Source organism: Seriola lalandi, unplaced genomic scaffold, assembly GCF_002814215.2.
Source record: "Seriola lalandi dorsalis isolate HSWRI2012SDOR001 ecotype SW California unplaced genomic scaffold, Sedor1 jcf7180002054567, whole genome shotgun sequence".
Classification (NCBI taxonomy): domain Eukaryota; kingdom Metazoa; phylum Chordata; class Actinopteri; order Carangiformes; family Carangidae; genus Seriola; species Seriola lalandi.
This window is the reverse complement of record NW_019525120.1, coordinates 797226-816312: the sequence shown is the minus strand read 5'-3', so window position 1 is coordinate 816312 and position 19087 is coordinate 797226. Positions and strand designations below refer to the sequence as shown.

Here is a 19087-nt window from a genome sequence, read left to right as displayed (position 1 = left end):
GCAGGATCAGACCAGATGAGGCTGAAGAGCCGCAAATGGGAACTGGAAGGCATTTCTCTGTATGTGTTAAGAGGCGTCTGTGTTCTTTCTAAGTGTTGCAGAAAATGACTGATATCAACAGACAACTGAGATGAAAACCACGGCAATGGTAGTTCAGCAATGTAGTCAAGTGAGTTTAGAGTTCAAGATATTATCTGAAAAGTCTTCTGAAATCATTTAAGGAAGGAAAATTCCTTTTAGACTGGTGTCTGATAAATGCTACAATAAAACGTGCTTGATGTCTCAATATTGTTTGTAAAAAAAAAAAGAATGAAATGCCCAATGAAAAGTCAAGTCATCAAATTCTTTGCATATTTTATTTTTCTTATCATGATTTTTTTTTTCAACTCACACATGTCATATTTTACATCTTTGCAATAAAACATGAATACAATAGTTTTTAGGGTTTCATAGATCCAAAAATATTTAACCTTTTTTTGGATACGTAAGTTGAACCTGTCGATAGAGTATGTGCATGTGCGCATTTGATCAAGATGGCTTCACACATACAGTACATCTCACATTTTCATCATCCCCTCTCCGCCCTCCTTCCCACCTCTATCAGCTACAGAATCATGATATTGCTTACAACTGTGAGGTTGTAAAACTTAATAATCACACATGAGCTCAACGTTTTTAAATACAAACATCAATGCACAAATAATCCCGTCAGGAAAATGGACCGAAACAAAATGGCAGCCGACCAGAAAGAACCAAGCTAATAAATAATGATATGTGATTGGTGCAAAGTGCAAATACAAAACAAACTTTTACATTGATTTGATTCTCTTTTTTTAAATAATCAACAAATGTGGGTAAGTGAAGGTTTCCTTTGCAGTTTCAGTCTTATTCAGCTGATTAAGTCTCCCACCAAGCCTGAACCAAGACTATATGTACATATTTGACAAAACAATCACCAAATATACAAAGGAAATCATGTCAGTCTTGTGGTTGTCATCTGTGGTGGCACTGGCAAGACCTCTTTATCATCACCATCTCCGGCAAAACCCATCATCATCCTTGACACTGCCGTTATTACCATCAGTCTTGTCAACATTATAATAATTATTACACAATATTTTACATACAGCAAGTCATTAATAAATTAAAGGTGATAAGCGCAGTTTGTGTAGTGAAAGAACAAGTGTAGACTCTGAAGGAAGCAGAGCCTTATTTACATAAAAATCAGACTTAACCCTGCTGTGGGTAAAAGAAAAATAAAATAAAATTAATATTAGAAAATAAAATAAAACCTGATAAAATCAAATAAGGTAAAATCAAATAAAATCATACCCCAGGCAATTTTTTCAAGGGTGAATTTAAGATCAAGCCAATAGCACCGGTATCTGAATAGTGGGTGGGGCTGGTTCATTTCTGACCATTTCTAATCAGTTTAGACACATTGAAGGAGTCTTAATTCATAGTCCACCCAAATAATTCCCAGATGCAACTCCCCTCAAATGAAAAGTATGGAACAAAAATTTGAAAACGAGAAAAAGAAAGGAGAAAACAAAACTTAGGTTCATTGTCTGTGAAGCATTAAGCGTACCAGCAACAGCAACTGCACCAGTCCTGTGAGTGGTACGGATATGATCGACCTCTACAAGGTCTGCTTGACTTGCTCTTTTTCTCTCCATTCTGCAGTCTGTCTATTTTATTAGCAGGTTTTGGTGTGTATCTTCGGGGTGTTATGTGTCTGTGGTTACACACGTGCGTGTACTTACACGTATGCACAGAGGAAGTTATTTCCAGCAGCGCTGCCGCATCCTCAAATCAAGTAAACTTCTTCAACGGAATAGAGCCTAAGGTCCGGTACTTGTTTTTCCTTCCTCTCAGTACCTGTAGTTTCCCCACGTTGCAGATACACAGCAGAATGCATCATCTCCTTTCCCTCTTGTTCTATCTTTCCTCTCCACCCTCCTCTTCCTCAAGCTGTCCACCTCAGTACCTGTTCTGGTGTTCGTAGTGCCAGCGGTTGAAGTCTATGTTGAACGCCACAATGCTGCCGGACGCCATGCCAGTGATCAGAGTCCTGAGAGGAGGGCACACACAAAGTCACAGCTGTAAACCAAACTATACACGTTATCCACAAAATACTCATTCACTCATTTCCCTGGGCCTGAGAAATCATGTGAGGTTTGGGTAAAATAACCGCCGCATGTCTGATCATTTAGTATTCTCTGCTGTCCCCTCGGAGGTGACCCAGTTTTCCCAACAACAGCCGTCCTTAAGAAAACACAGCCCTGAATTTGGCTGCCTTCTTACAAACGGTCACACAAACGGTCACACAAACGGTCACAGTGACACCCTGTCTGTTTTTACCTCTGGTCATGTGACAGGTCCATGGCACGGATGCCGGCATCACAGCCTGGGTAGATGTAAAGCTGTTTGAAGTCGCACGCCTGCCACACCTCCACAACCCCATTATCACCTCCGGTCACCAAGTTCTGTCCGTCACTGCTCAACAGGATCGCCTGGAGGGAAGAAGAAGAGAAGACAGAGCAGTTGAAAGAGACAGTATATTATAGTAAATATATTTTTATGAGTAAAATAATATTACATTATAGTGACATAAACAGCATCAACTCCGACAGCCTTACCCGTGTGGAATCGTTAACCTCCATTTGCGCCAGCAGTTTTCCATTTATGCTGAAGTTGCAGAAGCGGCCTCTCTCGTAGTAGATGATGCAGTGGCCTTCGCTGGACACTGAGATGAGACGGGGCCTCTGGCACAGCTCAGGCCCCTCCAGGGCCCTAAGCAGGTCCCCTGTAATAGTGTGGACCAGACACGGGCCCTCTGAGGAGCAACACCAAAGCAAGTTAGTGTAGAAAGTAAAAACTTTTTTTTTTTTAAGTATCAGCCCAACCTCTAAAATTTACTTAGAAATCAAACTTTGGGAAGAATGTAGAATAAATTGAATATCTCCAGGATGATCTCCTCATAATGTTTTATGCTGATGTGTGTCAGCTGAGGAGGGTTTAAATATTTGAATATATATATATATATATATATATATATATATATATTCTTTTATATATTTTTTTAACTGATATTTAATATTCACTAAAAAAAATTATAAATCTAAATGTAAAATTAAAATAGCTCTAGGACAGAGACAGACATATGAAGACACACAAACCTTTAGCTCCACTGATGACCAATCCCAGCTCTGCACAGACAGACACACACACCACCTCGTGGTCATGTCCTGTCAGTACTGCCCGGGGGGCAGGATAGTCACCTGGAGGAGAAAACACAGTGAGAGACACATCACACCACACCATTCCTGCACCAGCAGGAAGTGAACACACAGAGCTCGGCAAACATTCACACGTGCCACCACTCACTGTTATTAGGGTTGTCCCCTATAATGTGGTGTCGTCCGCTCCAGTACCACAGAAGAAGAGTGGCGTCTCTGGAGCCTGAAACGATGTAGCAGTCTCCTCCGATGTAGGACTCTGACCTCGCCAGACACGTCACCACATCCCAGTGGCCAAAAACTATCTGGGTCAGCTTTCCTGCGGAGAGGAAGGAAGGAGGAGGACGGCTCAGTCTGTGTGTGCCCTCTACTCATACTTCTGAGGGCCACGACTGTTATACTTTAAAAATACACTTGGAGATGGCAGGTTAAACAAGCAGATTAGTGACTAGTGTGTGACATGTTTGAACCCCTGGACTAATATATACAGCAAAGCTCATCTAAAAAAAAAGAGCTCTCCGAATCTCCCCTCGATCCATTAATCTAAATAAAAATTCAACAGGATCCACATTTAAACTAGGACCTCTGGTTCAGAAACAAATTGCAGCTGAGAGTACATTTCTACTGTGTGAAATACCCAACATGTCTTGAAATGAATAATACAAAACCCCTACCAGTTTCAGTGGAGTAAACACGGAAGCTCTTGTCCCAGAAGCCGCAGACCAGGATGTAGCGGTTGTCGGCAGTAACCACAAAACAGTGTGTGTTGATTTGGATGCTCTGGTCCACCAGGTCAGTGATCTGACGCTTGTTCACGCCTGAGTTGTTTGCTGCACGGATGAACAGGGATGCTGCAGGTTAATGAGGGCGTACAGATGCAATACCGCTAACAAGCTAATGTAATGAACTCCTCTAACCTCTCGGGATAGTTCATCACTCAGGTCAGTGATTTAAGTGTCAGCAACTCTGCAGTCTGCTTATAGAAAACTGTCTCCTTCTAGTAATGTTGTAGACATTGTAAAGATCATCCCTCAGTATATTTTATTAATGGATCTGGGTGGAAGTTGTCAATATTATCTCAAATGCCAAAATGGAAGTGAAATCTGCTGTGGAGATGTTTGTGCACTGACCTATGAGAGGGTCCATCTCAATGGGCAGGTGATGAGCCTGTTCCAGGGAGTATCCTGGAGCTCCACGGAGGCCTGAAGGGTGGGGGGGATCAAATGTTACGACAGTCATACAAACCCACATACACACATAATAAAACAGTGAAGGGTAAATGCTGCACTGCATCCTCTCATATAATCAACTGGTAAAGCGCTCTCTGTTGATACAGGCTGATACAGGCTTATGTTGAACTAGAGACCATCTTGTGATGGGATCACACATCAGTACGTTATTTACATGACTACTCAGGACTCATGGGTCAGACCACACCCATCTTCAAACTGGACTTTCATTTTGATGAATCTTGTGACACTATTGCAGTAACAGAATCTGTCCACAGACACATAAACACCTGCGAAGATATCAAATCCCCCTCTGTGATAGTTCCTGCTGCAGTAGAACCACATTTTGCAAGAACCACAAGAACCACATTTTGCCGTGATGTCAAGGACATTCATTGGCATAATGCATTCCTTATTGTGTGCACACACAAATTCACAAAAACAATACCAGTCACGCTGTCACAGCTTCTAAAAATAAGCAATCAATAACAAAACTCACTTGAACCGCCTCATGACCCTTCATAATCACTTTACCATAGTTAATTACACCTAGCCTGCTGTGCTAATGAGGCAATTAATGAGGTTAATGATGGCTTTAATCAAAAAGTATTTCTATGTCAACATACAGGGTGTGAGCTAACAGCTCTAATATGATACAATCCAGTACAACAAAACCAAAAACAATGGGCTCAGTAACTACCACTGACATGAACTAACATCTCACTGAGTGTATACGCCTTGCAGGTTTCCATAAATTAGTTTTAACTATATGCTATTATAATTTCCCAAATCCCAAAGTCATGTCTTTAAATTGCATTTGTCCAACTTGTCATCTAAAAAAACAAAAGTTATTCTTTTTCTTTTTTTTAAAGCTGGAACCAGCAGCTGTTGTTTTTTTGACTTATTGATTAATAGACCAATTATTTCAGCATTATTCAGCACATGAACTCTGTATGTTACTGTATTGTCAGAGGGATTGTTGTAGTGATGTTTCAGAAATGTAGTCACATCACGTCCTGAATAGGTGAAACCACTGGTGTAAAGTTTGAATGTGTAGCCAAAATAACGAAACTGTATATTTGTTAAGATAATGTAAAGTCATGCTTCATTCTTCATAGTTCCATGCTTGAAACTATGAATGAATGAATTTGGTTATCATTACTCAATGGCAATAGATGAAATGTCGTTTCATTTGTATTGCCATAGAAACCAGCTGACAATAACAGTATCAAACTGCATTCTACAGACCAGTTCCCCTCCACACCAGCACTCACCGACTGTGTTGTGCCAGCGGTTGACGGCAAACAGCCGGCTACACGTGACGGTGACGGCTGCCGGTATGCTGAGGTGGGGAAGCGTGTTGGCTGCGACATGTGTGACAGGGGAGTTGGAGGGGAACTTGAGCACCATGATGACGTCCTGCTGCATCTGATCCTTAAACATCAGAGGGCTCTGGGGAAGGAAACACTGGTGAGACAGACAGAGAAAGAGAGAGGGACAGAGAGGGGGAGGAAGAGAGAAGGGCAGAGCGAGGAGGGAAGGTCAGGAGGAGGAGGAGGGGAGGGGAGGGGGAGGGGGGAATGGAGACGTAGGAAGAGGAAGAGACAGAACAGATGGGACAGAGGGAGGGAAGGGAAAAGGTATATTAGTGGGAGCACAGGGTCAGAGCAGGTACACACACTGAGGGTGGCTCTGGGCTCAGGAGAGGAGATGGAGGCACTGGTTGGTCTGGGTTCAGGACTGACAGGTTTGGGTTGGGACATGGATGGCTCTAATGTGGAGACACTGAGGCCTCGTGCTGCTGAGGGTAGCAGGGAGGACAGAGAGGCTGATACCAGGGCAGGACTGGCTTTGAAAAAACATCATTACATACACGTGTATGTAATATCATTTCACAAATCCATTCACTTTTGTAACGGAAGCCGTTCATATCAGTGGATTGTGTCTAATGTTAACAGCTGTATAGAGCTAAAATGTGTTACAAAAATATGAAAGTTCAGTATTTGCACATACAAACCTTTAAACCTGTAATAAAAAAATAAATTTAAAAAAACACTTCCTTTTCTTAACCTTATCTTAACAACAACCTTGAAAAGAAATGAGCAAGTATATCTCTGCAGCTGAGGTTGGCGATGTGTGCACAGCATTTAAAGAGAGAAAAATTTGCTCGGGTGAGACCAAGGTTTTCTCACCAGGTGCATGGCAGAGGAGCGAGGTGGGTGCGGCTCTATCAGCAGCTGGGAGGGGATCTGACCGCAGAGCTGAATCTGCATCTCAATGACCTGCAGGCGGAGAGACAGAGATGATGGTAGCATGGGAGAGGAAGAGGAAGGTCACACACTTAAAAAAAAAAAAACATTAAAAAAGATGATGTGCAAAGCCACACGTTCCCCTCAACTTTTTTATTTCTTTTACTTTCCCTAAAATTCTCAGCCACAAAGAATAATTATCTAATAACTAATTATCTCACTTTAAACATTACATCAATGTGACGCGACTGCATGAAGAAATCTCGCAGATGCATCATGAGAATGAGAGGGAGATTACTGCACTGTAATAATCCGTTTCTGACTCAAACAAGAGCGATGTGTTGGGAGACCAACCTCGCGTTGCGCAGCATCTAAATTGTCGAGGGTGACCGCTCCCTCGTAGGACAGGAAGTTGAACACGTTGAGGGCTCGGACCGCCTCTGGCCCTCGCTGCTTGTAGCCAAATATTAGATCAATCCACTGGTGAAGCTGGCACGACACAAACTCGCTCTCCAACGCCTGGTCATGTGCAGAGAGAGAGAGAAAGAGGTCAAGAATATGTTCAATGTCTCTCCAGTGGATTTAAAGGCAGAGGCGAAAGATTTTTCTTTTAGCTTTTTATTTTCGGGTGCCTCTCACCATCCGGTTAATGCGGACAAAGTCTTCAGGTTTCTTGGCCCAGGCAGGAAGCTCTATGTCACACACAGGGACTCCATCTTCACGCACCCCGAGCTCATACTCATTACTGTTGACAAACATCTCCGGCAAATAGTAGAACTCTGGGATCAGCTCCTGAAGGATACAACGGATTCACAACAAAATTATTTCTTCCCGAAATCTGCTATTAAATGTAATGTTAAAGATATCAACTATACTTAGCAGTCTTTCAAAGCTGACACGCACAAGCTGTTTTCACCAATATTTAAATTATACCCTCCAGGACTTATAAAAAATACTACAAGTAAATACGTACTGAAGAGAACAGAAAGCAAATATTTTATACCAACTGTAGGACCATAGGAAAAATAATGTATATCGTGGCCTTGTGTGCAATTCTGACACACAGACAATGTGTGCATCTACAAGTACAGTTACTGACACTCCTCATACATTTAAAGACCTTTAAATTAAAACTAGAATAGTTTAACAGCACTTCAAACACAAAAACATTTAACATATTTAGCTTAAAATCACGCTACTCTCTGTGTTTTTGTGTTTTCAGTTATCATCTCAGCACTGCCTCTTTACAGGCTGATTTTCGATAATCTTAACCCGTCACTTCAGTACGTTGTTCCTTCAGCCCGTCAGGAATACCTTGACATCAGCCGTGTCCCTCTGACAGTTCCTCCACGAGCGGCCGATGCCAGAGAAGGATCTCTCTGGATGGTCAAACTTGCTATCGTTGGCGTTGAGGAAAAATGTGGTGAAGGGTTCCTACAGGCACAAGAAGAGACGAATTCATTTGAAAAGAAGCCTTGTGTGTCCGGGGTGTTTTCAAACAGCTGTTGAGGGGTTGATAGGGCTGATGGTTTGTAAGTGTCTTAAGTAGGTACTCACTATTCTGAGCATCCACATCAGTGTTGAATGAGCGGTGGAGTACAGGGTTGTATAGTGGTGAGGAGGCGTGCTGTCGTCGTCCCACGTCTCGTAGCGCTCTGCGTAAAACGCTGCTCGCTTGGGATTCAGTGCACCGATTGGCTGGAGGAAACCGGAGAGAAATAATAAACTTAAGTCAGTGGTTAATGGCTGGACAATAAAATTAACAAGTTGTGTCCTTTTTGATCCGGTGTAAAAAGAGCAAATGTATTTTCCTACTAAACCTCAGTACAATATATGACAGCATATGATATGTATTTCTCATTTTGGTTTTACAATATTCGTAGCACATAAACTATTTTATGGAAAAAGTGCAGTGAGTGTTGTGCGTCTGAGTGCTCTAACCTTGGAGAGGTCTCTGAAGTTGCCAGGCAGAGTGAGATCGAGCTCCTCTGAATCATAGTTGGTCAAGACCCAGGGGAAGATAGGGTACTGGTTCAGGTCATTATAGGTCCTCCCTGCAGGGATAAAGATTCACAGGAGAGCAAAACCTGACTAAGTGGAAATATAGACACGACATCATTCCGTTTTTTTTTTTGTTGTGTCACAAGATGGCCCCATACTGTGACACCATGCTGTGTTAGCCTTGTTATGGCATGTTTACTTTAATCAATCTGAGTCTGACATCAGATGAATACACACTAGAATATGATTATGCAAACTGTAAAGAACATGTGATTGATAGCATCATTGCTACTAATTTCCAGGCTTGAAAAACCTCCGCACCTAATAAGTCAGGCTCATGCTCAAACCTTTAATTAGTGAGGCTAACTTCTGAGCAAAGATTAAGTGCCAATTACGCCAACCAAGGTCGTATGTTAGTGTGATAAAAGATGCAACAGAGAGAGGCATAAAAGCACAAGCTGTTGACAAACTGCAACATGCCAACATGTGCAAAGGCTTTTATACAAATTTTCACTAGGCATCATTAATCTCGATGTGTATTAGACATCATCATCACTCATTCTGCATTTCTATCACATACATATATCTAACGTGTTTTTTTTTTGTTGATATTTTTTAGAACATCTATAAATAAATTGAAATATTCCAGTATACAAAGGGGTTATAAACAAAATAAAATAGCAAATGGCTGCAGTCATTATTTTCAATTCATTACTTATATCACTTTGTCATCATGGCTGTATGTGTTCATATATTTTTGTAAATATATAAATACCAACAAGGCAATTCTGCAGTGTCTGGCAGTGCAGTTATATTCGAACAACACAGCGCAACAGGAACAGTCAGAGCAACAAAATAAGGTTGTATTATTAAAGTCGTTGTCAATGTCAATATCACACAGCAGAGAGTGAGAAAACGAGGACGTATTCTTTCAAATAATTCAAATGTTTGGTCTGAGAAAAAGAGAGACCACATTAGACAGGGATGTGTGTTTGGCTGCTAGCCGCTTCATATATTATTTAAACGCTATGATTCACAAAAACAGACTTGGCAGAATGACAACTCATGAAATATGACTGAAAGTGGACTCTACCTGCAATAGTGTTGAGGAACATGAGGTACTCAAAGTTGGAGATCTCTCTCCTCTGCCAGCGCTGTGTCATGTTGGACGACTTGAAGAGCTGACGAGGGGTGGCCAAGGAAATCCGTCTGGGAGACCAACACACACACAAGCATAGACACACACATTGAAATTCATCTCCTTTTTAATCAAACCAGAAAACTGCCATTCCACCACAGAACACCTGCGGACCACAGCTGACTACACCTTGCACCTACCTGGCCTGCGGGAGGCCGTAACTCGTTCCTACACCCACCCGTGGGAGACTGTAAACCACCCTCTTGACTGTGGCCTGGTCAGGGAAGTTAAACATCACAGATGCTGGAGAGGAAGAGACAACATATAGTCAACGTGTGCCGAACAATAAAATAAATTGGGTTTACACCTTATAGTGGAACATTCTTTTGAGTGGTTGTGTAGAGTGCAGGGAATGGTAGTATTCTCCGTACTGTAGAGGGAAAAAGTGAGTGCCATCATACCGGGAATGATAATGACAATGATAGTGTAGGGAAGTGAGAAGAGAGAAAACACACTTACATAAAGAGGCTATACTCGATTAATATGCACTTCACTCTGCACTTACTAAATCTGAGTGCTATTCTAATGTTTAACCCTAACATTGTTTTCAAGAGGCTATTTGTAAGTTTTCTCTGCCGCCAAACATGGTTTCTTGCTGGGAGCCGGTGGTTGTGATTGTCGCTTGAAAAGAGCTTCAGTCATTGTTGCGTTTACAAGACAAGATCTTATAATAGGCCCTTTGAGCAGAGCTACGTCCTCGGGGCAGATGGGAGGCTACAGTGAGTCGCTATCGGAAAGTGACGAGACGGACCGGGGATAGCTAGTTAACGTGCTAATTTCAGTAGAAGAAAAGACGTGATAGAGATAAGAGTTACCATTGGCGTTGCTTTCCACCCCTGGAGACAGCTCTTGGTCAGTAAAAGAATGAAGTTTGATGATGAACAATGTTTCTTCTAGACTGATAAGTAAACAGCTGCTAATGCTATAGTTAGCTATGTAGCAATAGCAAAACTTACAAATAGCTCCTTTAATTCATTGTTTTGCTTGGTACTTATTGCTAACACGGTGTAATTTTAAACATTTTTAAACACCATTTTGATATTTATTTCTAATTCTTCACAAACCAAAGAAATTCAGTAGCTGGAACCAGCTGCGCTTTACTATTATTGGCATTGTTGCCCCAGCTGTTTCACACTGAAGTCATTAATTCAGTCAACCTTTGGTGTTAGTTCATCATACATATTGGTGTCTAGTCCTTTTTTTTTTATATGTAGCAAAACATTTTTTTTGTTTTTTTACAGAAACTCAATAATAAATGATGGCAAAAAGGCAAAAAGCAGATAAACTGCTTGCAGACAGTGCAACCCATAAATTATTTATAGGTTTGAAAAGCTGGTCATAGTGATGGTAAATAATCAATAAATACTGTCAGTGGCTCGGATTGATGCCTTGGGGCTTGAGTTATCAGATGCATGCAGTCAAAATCCCTATAGTTCTTATAACCTCTCTGATAGAGTGTTGAGAAATCAATAGATGTGAGTAGGTTAATGTAAGTAACAAGACATTTGCTGACTTACTTCTGTTGGCCATGAAGACCTCTAGTCCGGTATTCTGCAGCAGGTAGCGTCTGGAAAACACAGCTCGGATCTCGCTGAACATCCATTTGCCGTGCAGACCCTCTGAGTAGGCCAGCACCTGTTGAGAAAGGACATCCGGTGAAACATTATAACATGAAGAAAGACCAATCTCCCAGAGAATATGGTCTAACTCTTTCCCCCCTCTGCACTGAACAACAATACAGAAAGACAGCTTGCCCTCACTTTAGCATCAGTCTTCTTGAATGCAGAATCCTCTTCGTCCACCTCAAAGTAGATCTCAGTAGTAGTGATGGACAGAGTGCCTCGAGCCACCACCACTGGAGCGACCAATTGAGCTGGAGTACTCAGAACCACAGGCCCTGGGGGTGACAGTAGTGTTACTACTTCTTTAGGTAGTCAAAGGTAGATAGCTTCGTAGACATAGCACTGACAGGTTCATAATATATAATAGTAATAAGCAATGATCACACACAACAGATAATTAAATGGCATACATACTGTAATAGACTCATTTTGTGTTAGTTAAGATTGATCGTTTATTCGCGTCTTCTACTTTCCTACAGTTGTAAACAACCCAATCATGTGTGTAAGTCAGAGAGGAACCACTGGATTACATGAGGTCTTTGGTCTGATTTGCATCAGCATCGGTTTTTAGTAAATCATGACTTAATCGTCTTTAATCGTCAGGTTGGTTAGAGGAGCTGCAGAACTTTCAAATGTCCAACTTGCCTTTGGAGGTAAAAAGTCGTGGACGGAAACGTACTAAAAACAAGAGTCATAGACAGTTTTCGGTTTAGTCGAACTGTAGCATACTGTCCGTGTGTGTGCGTAACTGTGTGTGCAACTTACCTGCGAGGTTATCAATCTCTTTTTCCTGCAGCAGACTGACAGCATCATCGTCTCCCTCTAGCATTAACTCCGCCTCTGGATTCTGGGTGACCACTGACTGGCTGCGGAAATTCTTTTTCGACTTAAGCCCCTCCTCTTCCTCTTCCGTACCTGTGTGTTTTTAAGTGTGCGTGTAAAAGTTGTGTGCATGAAGCAACCACTTAATTTTCTATTTTTATATTGCACATGTACAGAACAGCCTATGTTGCATTCTATATTGTTACTGTATATAGTATTTCTAATTTATCTTATTTATTTTAGATTCTGTTTCTATTTTTATTTTCTTATCTTATTACATTTTCCCCCTTACGCTGCTACTCTTTTCTGCTGCTGTGTCAAATTTGAATTGCCTCTACGGGGGAATTGATAAACGTACATCTCATCTTATCTTATCTTTTCTTATCTTATCTTATGCAAAAAGGAGGTATCGACCAAGTACAATACGTTCACATTAATACACATCACAAACCGTAATCCTCCAGAGCTTTGAGGGACACGTCGGCGTGGGTGGATCCGAAGGCGTTTCTCACAAATCTCCGTCTCCTCCTCAGGTCGTCCTCCCAGTAGTCTAGACGCCAGAAGTCATGTAATTGGCTGAAGACATAAAAGGGGAGGAGCAAAGATGAGTCATTGCAGTGTTGGGAAGCAAACGAGGTGTGCATTTTAGGAACGTAAAGATAACTGAAGTCAAAGTTGACATTTACTGTATGCTTGTAACTTGTAAAACTCATTTTCTACAGAGAAAGGCTCTTCTATATTTGGATAAGGGGCATTATTTGACCATATGTGTATTTAAACAACCTTTCCGCATCTGGAAACACCAGTAACTGGTTTTAAGGTGAGAGAAAAGTAGAGCCAAAGGGGTTGTATGAAGAAAACAGATGAATAGTAAGGTTTACCATAGGTGTGATTTAAATTTTGCCTAATGTGAACAAATATTAAAAATATCATCAATTTCAGATGCAATTTCACTTTGATTAGTTTTTTTTTTTTGTATCTGGGTGCAGGAGGTGCTTATGAACAGCCTGCACGTTGTGGTATACAATTTACTTCATCGACAGTGACATGAGGAAGACAGGCGTCAGATGGTCCATGTCACATGTCCTCAAATTAAATCCCATGTCCTTCGACTGGCTGCCAGCCTGGAGGCAGATCTGCATAACAAGCCATCATTGAGGTAATGTGAGTGTATGCCAGTGTGCTAAATAAGTAGATCAGTCTCACACAGCTACCAGGCAGCTGTCTGCGTGTGCTGTAACTGCTTTACACAGACCGTAATATGTTTTATAAATGTGTTTGCTGAATTGTTCTGTATTTCAGCAATGAGTCTGACACTCTACTGGCTTTATGAATTTATGTACAATCTACTTTTACTATAGTTACATAGCAACAATATACAATGGTGATATGTTACAATGATATGGTCCATGCATGATGGACAGTGCTGACTTAATAATCACTACACATACCAATTATACCATTAAATACAAGAAGCACTCAACCGGCGTAATGTCTCCTATTAAATGACATCCTGTGTAATGGTGATCTAAAAATGTCCCAGAGTTATAATTTGATACGTCGCTCCTCTCACCTCTGTGACATCGTCCCCCACGCTCCATGCTTATTGGTCAGGATGTTGAGGATCTTCTGTTTCAGCTGGTTGGCTGTCACATGATCTCTGTGCTTAGCGGCGCTGATGAGGTGATCGCACATTTTCTCCTCCTCTCTCCGGTCCGCGGCGTACTGGGCGCAGTTAGACTAAGGGGGGGAGAGCGGTCGGTAGAAGAGTTAAAACCGGAGAGCATTACCGTCAAGATTTGTTTGAAGTAATTTAAAAGCAGCGTCATTGTTACATAGTTTGTTCACCAGAAAGCTCAGTATTGATCCTGGTCACATTCTTGAAAAAGCAAGTTTAAGGGATCTTTGTTATTTTTCTTCTGCATTTACTGTATGTAAATAATGAATATTAGCTGATAATCACTATGACGTTAACTCTCAAATATTAATATTGGTATTGGCATGAAAAATCAAGCACTGGTCAAATTAATTTATAGCTTTTAACCAGTTTTTATGTTTTATTTAAAAGGGCCAATTGCTAATTTACTGGCCAAAAGTGATACAATAATTACTACTCTGAAAATAAGAGCAGATATACTCAGTAGGTTAATTGTGTTTTTCGCAAAGCACAAGACGAGCCTGAACAGTGTCCTCCGTCATCACTTATCGCTGCATGACATCATAAAATCCTGAGTGGAAATTAATTTAAATGTACTAACTGCAGGCAGTAATTTACTCAAAGCCCAGCTATGTGTTGGTGACAATCCTGAAAAACAATGCGCGTGAACATACTGGCCACTTCACATGGCTTTCCCCTGTCACGTGTGATTTAAAACAGCAGCGGCGTTCTGTAGGTTTACCTCAAATTCAGCGTGTTTGTGCACATCCTCTGCTCTCTGTCTGTTCAGGATGAACTCTGCTTCGTTGGCAACGCGCACAATATGATCCTTCATGGCGTGGCACAGGAGTCTGGTGATGGAGTGAGAAACACGGGGGAGTGACAAAGATTACAGGCATTAGCAACACCTCCATTTAGAAAAAATTCAACTCTCAACAGGAGGCAATTAAAGCAAGTTCTCCTCAGTATTTCAAGCTTTTCTGAATTATATCAATAAGACATGATTTTCTGCTGAAGCTCGCTGAATGTGTGTCAATAAACAGTATATTTAAAAAGTAGACTTTTGGTGTGTATTTATCTTCTTAAGTTTTGCAGCAATCCTCCAATAAATACTTTGGACTGAAAAAAAAAAAAACAAGATTACAGGCTCTGAAAATAGAGCAGCACAAATCAGCAGTAAACTTAATTGCACTCTAATGATTTGACTTCCTACTGAACACACGTGGCACTGTGCACTTATCCTGGCAAGGTTCTCATTAGGACTGTATCATACCCATTAGTTGTGAAGCACTGATAACAGTATTGGCGTTAATGTGTGAATCACGGGGAGTTACGCGGGGTGATAATCAGTCAGTGTGATAGATTACCTTCCCTCATTGATGAGCTCAATGAAGGCCAGTCCGGCGTTCTTCTGAATGGAGTTTTGCCACTCCTAAGTGTAGAGGACAGATCAGAGTTAATATGATAGGGAGTAGGGGTGTTCGATGTGTCATCATATGTCATTTTATACTGATGTCGTACATTTTCTGGAAAGTTACTTGTCAGTCAAATGACCAGATTTGAATCTTGTGAATTAAATATTACTAACAAAAAAACATTTAAATCCAACATTGTCTTAAAGTTGTCCTGCTCATCAATTTGCAGCATTGCACATTGTGTATGGTTACCAGAGCCATGTCGGTATATTGCACGGTAAAATTCCTCCGAAAAATTCTCTTGCTTCACTGCATATATTGTCACATCATCCACTCCTGGTTGAAAGTGGTAGGTGGGTTGTTGTGGTTAATCAGGGGATCAACACGTAAAAAGTGTCACTAAATACAGAGATAAAATTAGCTTTATGCATGAAGAAATATAAATTCATCAATTACCATCTCCGGTGCAAAGTTACACTAGCATGAAACTGCTCAAAATAAGGATGAAAAAACATCTTAAGAGCTCTGTGAGTGTCAATGAGAATGCACCCGTGCGTAAGTGTTTTATGTGCTTGTGCATGAGAGTGGAGCCTTCTGAGCTGAGGATAAGAGTGTTGCTGAAAGCCTAAAACTATCAGAGCTCCATTAGCTCCACTCGCTCTTAAGGCTGTGAAGGACACATGGGACCATCTCCTGTTACACCCCCCCCCATCCACAGGATCAATATCTGGGCTAGGGTTTGCTCTCCTGAGCCTCTAATGTCAGACAAGGCCGGAGCCAGGGGGTAATACTATACATGCTGACGAGCAGCCAGCCAGGAGAGTGGAGGAGAGTGGAAAAGGGAGTGGTGAGAGGAAACAGCCGTGCAGTAGAGAGTGGTAGAAGATGAAAGCAGTAGCCCCTCAAACACTGAGTTGAAATGGACTAGTAAAGCAGAGAGGTGATGGTGCGGCTAAGGATGGAGAAGGGAAAAAAGGGAGAGACGAAGGCAAGGACCGCGGAAGAAGGGTTGAAGAAAAAGAAGAGGAAAGAACTGAAGAGCTCCTCCGAAGACAAGAGCTCTTACAGGCAGCAAGAATCCAGCCAAACAGAGAAGAGTTGGGAGACAAACTTCATGAGATAAGAAAAAGAAAACTGGTCTCCGACACCATCAGGGCGAAGCTCTGTAGTGGTAAGTGCCTCTCTTTTAAGGGTTATTCAGGAAAATAAAGATACTGGCTTTGAATGCTAGTTAGATAAATGACTCCAAAAACATTTGAAATGAGTGAAGCTGTGATGCCTTTGATGCCTTTAATTTAGTTTCTAAAAGTAAAATCCAGGACAGGAAAAGTTTATGTGCGTGTGATTGACGTGGAAAATTCTGTTTGCGGCCCTTGATACTGATGAGGGGGCGCTACAGTGTGATGATGCATATAAGCTGATATTATATTACATCTGCAGTGCGCTCATTGCATAGTCGACCCTGCCTCAGAGGGCAGATCAATAACTCGACAGCTTCCTGTGTGCATTCAACTCAGCCATTTATTATTGTGGGTCTAAAATAATTTTTTTTTTTTAAAAACTTGCAGAACTTTTTCAGGCTTTGACAAAATGGATCATATGTGTGAGGACAGTACAGAGAGAGACGGAGAGGAGAGAGGTGAGGAGGAGTTACCAACCTGAGAGCACAGCAGCATTACGAGCTCCACCACAGACGTGCTAGACTTCATACACACCAGACCTGCAGCACAAAGACACACTGCACAGTCAGGAGCATCTCTTTCTTTCTCTCTGACACACACACGCACGCACGCACTCTCACACACACACACACACACACACACACACACACACCACTGCAAGACACAAAAATATCATCAAAGACGACACTGTAGTGTCAGTGGTTTTCTGCTGTTGTTTACAGTCATCGTAGTCAAGTTTATAAAAAGCATGCCACGGAGAAGACAGGAACAAACAGTAGAGAAAAAGAGAGGCGGGGGAAGAGGGAGCAGGAAGTGAGGAGAGGGAGAGATCAACATAGAGACAGTGGATCACGAAAACAGGACGCCAGGAAGCAGGTGGGCAGAGGGAGAAGGAATGCATCACATTTAGAACAGTACTATAATAGCAGCAGCATTAATGCTAAAACTGAACATAATCTGATCTAAAGCTGTTGACGTTGCCTGGCTAGCTGATTGAAAATGGTGCAAAATACTGACTTCATACCTGCTTGACGAATGAGTGAAGCAGCCAGCTCAAAGACACTCACTCACTCATTCGCTGCCAACTAATCACACACTCGTTCACTCACTCGTTCCATTTTGTTTTTCTCCTCTCTCACACACGCTTTTTCTTTCTCGCACACACACACACACACACACACACACACACACACACATCGCGGTGAGGGACAGTGAATGGGGAGACTCCACAGAGAGACGCCAGTTAGAGAAAAAGGAGCCGTGTACAGCACCTGTACCTTCTATGAGCAGTTCCTGCCCATGGCTACCAAGAAGTGTCCTGGACAGGAAGGGGGCGAAGTCCACAAAAATCTCCCTCAGCAGGGGGGCCACCTTCTCCAGAGCGCGCTCCAGCTTGGTGGTAATACTGTGGCAGGGAAATAAGTGAGAGAAAGATGAAGTGAATAGGAGTGAAGATTAAAATAAGCAACATACAGATGAGAGTAGAAAAGCAGGGGGGGGGACTCAGGGAGGGGTATATACGGTGGGTGAGGAAGGGAGCAAGAAAAACATGCAAGAAAGAAATGAGCATAGACAGGTGAGAAGAAGGGAGGGCAAATTACAGAGAAGCAGAGATGGGAAAGGGAAAGAGAAGCTGAGAGCAGTAAAAGAGAAGGAAATAGAAAAATGTCTGAAATGGACACAGAAGACTCAAAAAACATACAGAATCAAAGAGTATGTGATGATGGTTTGGTATGGAAGCACTTTGCCTTGGTTAGTATTGATTGATGAGACAGTTCAAAGACTAATCGCTCTGCTAATCAACTTGGCTTCGTGAGATGAGTGAACCTTGACGTGCAAAAAAAGCTAAGCCTCCAAAAAATGGCTCTTATTTTAAACTGCGTTAGAGAATACTATATATATTGACATGTCCTGTAGATACTACAAATCTTTATATTAGTGCCTTTGTGTTGAAGAGTAAAATACTTTTCTGTTACATGTTCAGTTAAGAAATGGAGAGAGTAAGGCAGGACGAATATACAGCAAAGCAGCCATGTTGGCAGTGAAGTGCATCTTCTTAGCCTTGTAAGCATGTGGTTTCTGTAACAGACCCGGGTCACTGGTGTTTACAAATTTTAATTTTGTTTTAACCTGCCCAGAGCAGCAGGAGGTTAAAACAAGCGCTCAAGTCTGTTGAAGCAAACCCACGCCACAAGTTATTTGCAAACACAGTTTGACTCAGGTCTGATCTGGAGTTTGGGGTTAGTTAGTGTGAGAAAGTCGGCCATGCCAGAAGTGACAGAGTTGACTGTGTTGCAGAAAAAAACATAAAAACATGAGCTGCTGGGCCTAAAACAAAAGTGATTGCTAAGTGTTGAAAGCTGTTAGCAAAGATGTCCGTCCTTTCTTGCATGGCACTCTGGGAACATTTAGTAGTGGCTGGACGTAGCAGAGGGTGTGTGGTGGAGGTGGGGCAGAGGGAAGGGGGGGGGTGT

General features: G+C 41.8%; 1 protein-coding gene across 2 annotated transcripts in view; it reads right to left on the bottom strand.

Moving 5' to 3' along the window:
- Positions 1 to 337: 337 nt before the first annotated feature.
- The window catches only part of nbeaa (neurobeachin a), a 93928-nt gene continuing 75178 nt past the window's right edge, over positions 338 to 19087 (bottom strand). For both annotated transcript variants that reach the window (XM_023416576.2, XM_087176715.1), the window contains 25 exons: positions 17885 to 18018; positions 17091 to 17152; positions 15385 to 15449; positions 14760 to 14868; positions 13934 to 14100; positions 12812 to 12936; positions 12304 to 12453; positions 11677 to 11813; positions 11434 to 11551; positions 10057 to 10159; positions 9812 to 9927; positions 8659 to 8771; positions 8275 to 8415; positions 8032 to 8151; positions 7357 to 7509; positions 7072 to 7236; positions 6661 to 6750; positions 5743 to 5935; positions 4370 to 4441; positions 3914 to 4069; positions 3388 to 3558; positions 3180 to 3281; positions 2640 to 2836; positions 2362 to 2513; positions 338 to 2071 (listed from right to left, as the gene is read on the bottom strand). In XM_023416576.2, coding sequence (XP_023272344.1) covers positions 1981 to 2071; positions 2362 to 2513; positions 2640 to 2836; positions 3180 to 3281; positions 3388 to 3558; positions 3914 to 4069; positions 4370 to 4441; positions 5743 to 5935; positions 6661 to 6750; positions 7072 to 7236; positions 7357 to 7509; positions 8032 to 8151; positions 8275 to 8415; positions 8659 to 8771; positions 9812 to 9927; positions 10057 to 10159; positions 11434 to 11551; positions 11677 to 11813; positions 12304 to 12453; positions 12812 to 12936; positions 13934 to 14100; positions 14760 to 14868; positions 15385 to 15449; positions 17091 to 17152; positions 17885 to 18018 — 3202 coding nt within the window. In that variant the 3' untranslated portion in view covers positions 338 to 1980. The remainder of the gene's footprint in view (positions 2072 to 2361; positions 2514 to 2639; positions 2837 to 3179; positions 3282 to 3387; positions 3559 to 3913; positions 4070 to 4369; positions 4442 to 5742; positions 5936 to 6660; positions 6751 to 7071; positions 7237 to 7356; positions 7510 to 8031; positions 8152 to 8274; positions 8416 to 8658; positions 8772 to 9811; positions 9928 to 10056; positions 10160 to 11433; positions 11552 to 11676; positions 11814 to 12303; positions 12454 to 12811; positions 12937 to 13933; positions 14101 to 14759; positions 14869 to 15384; positions 15450 to 17090; positions 17153 to 17884; positions 18019 to 19087) is intronic.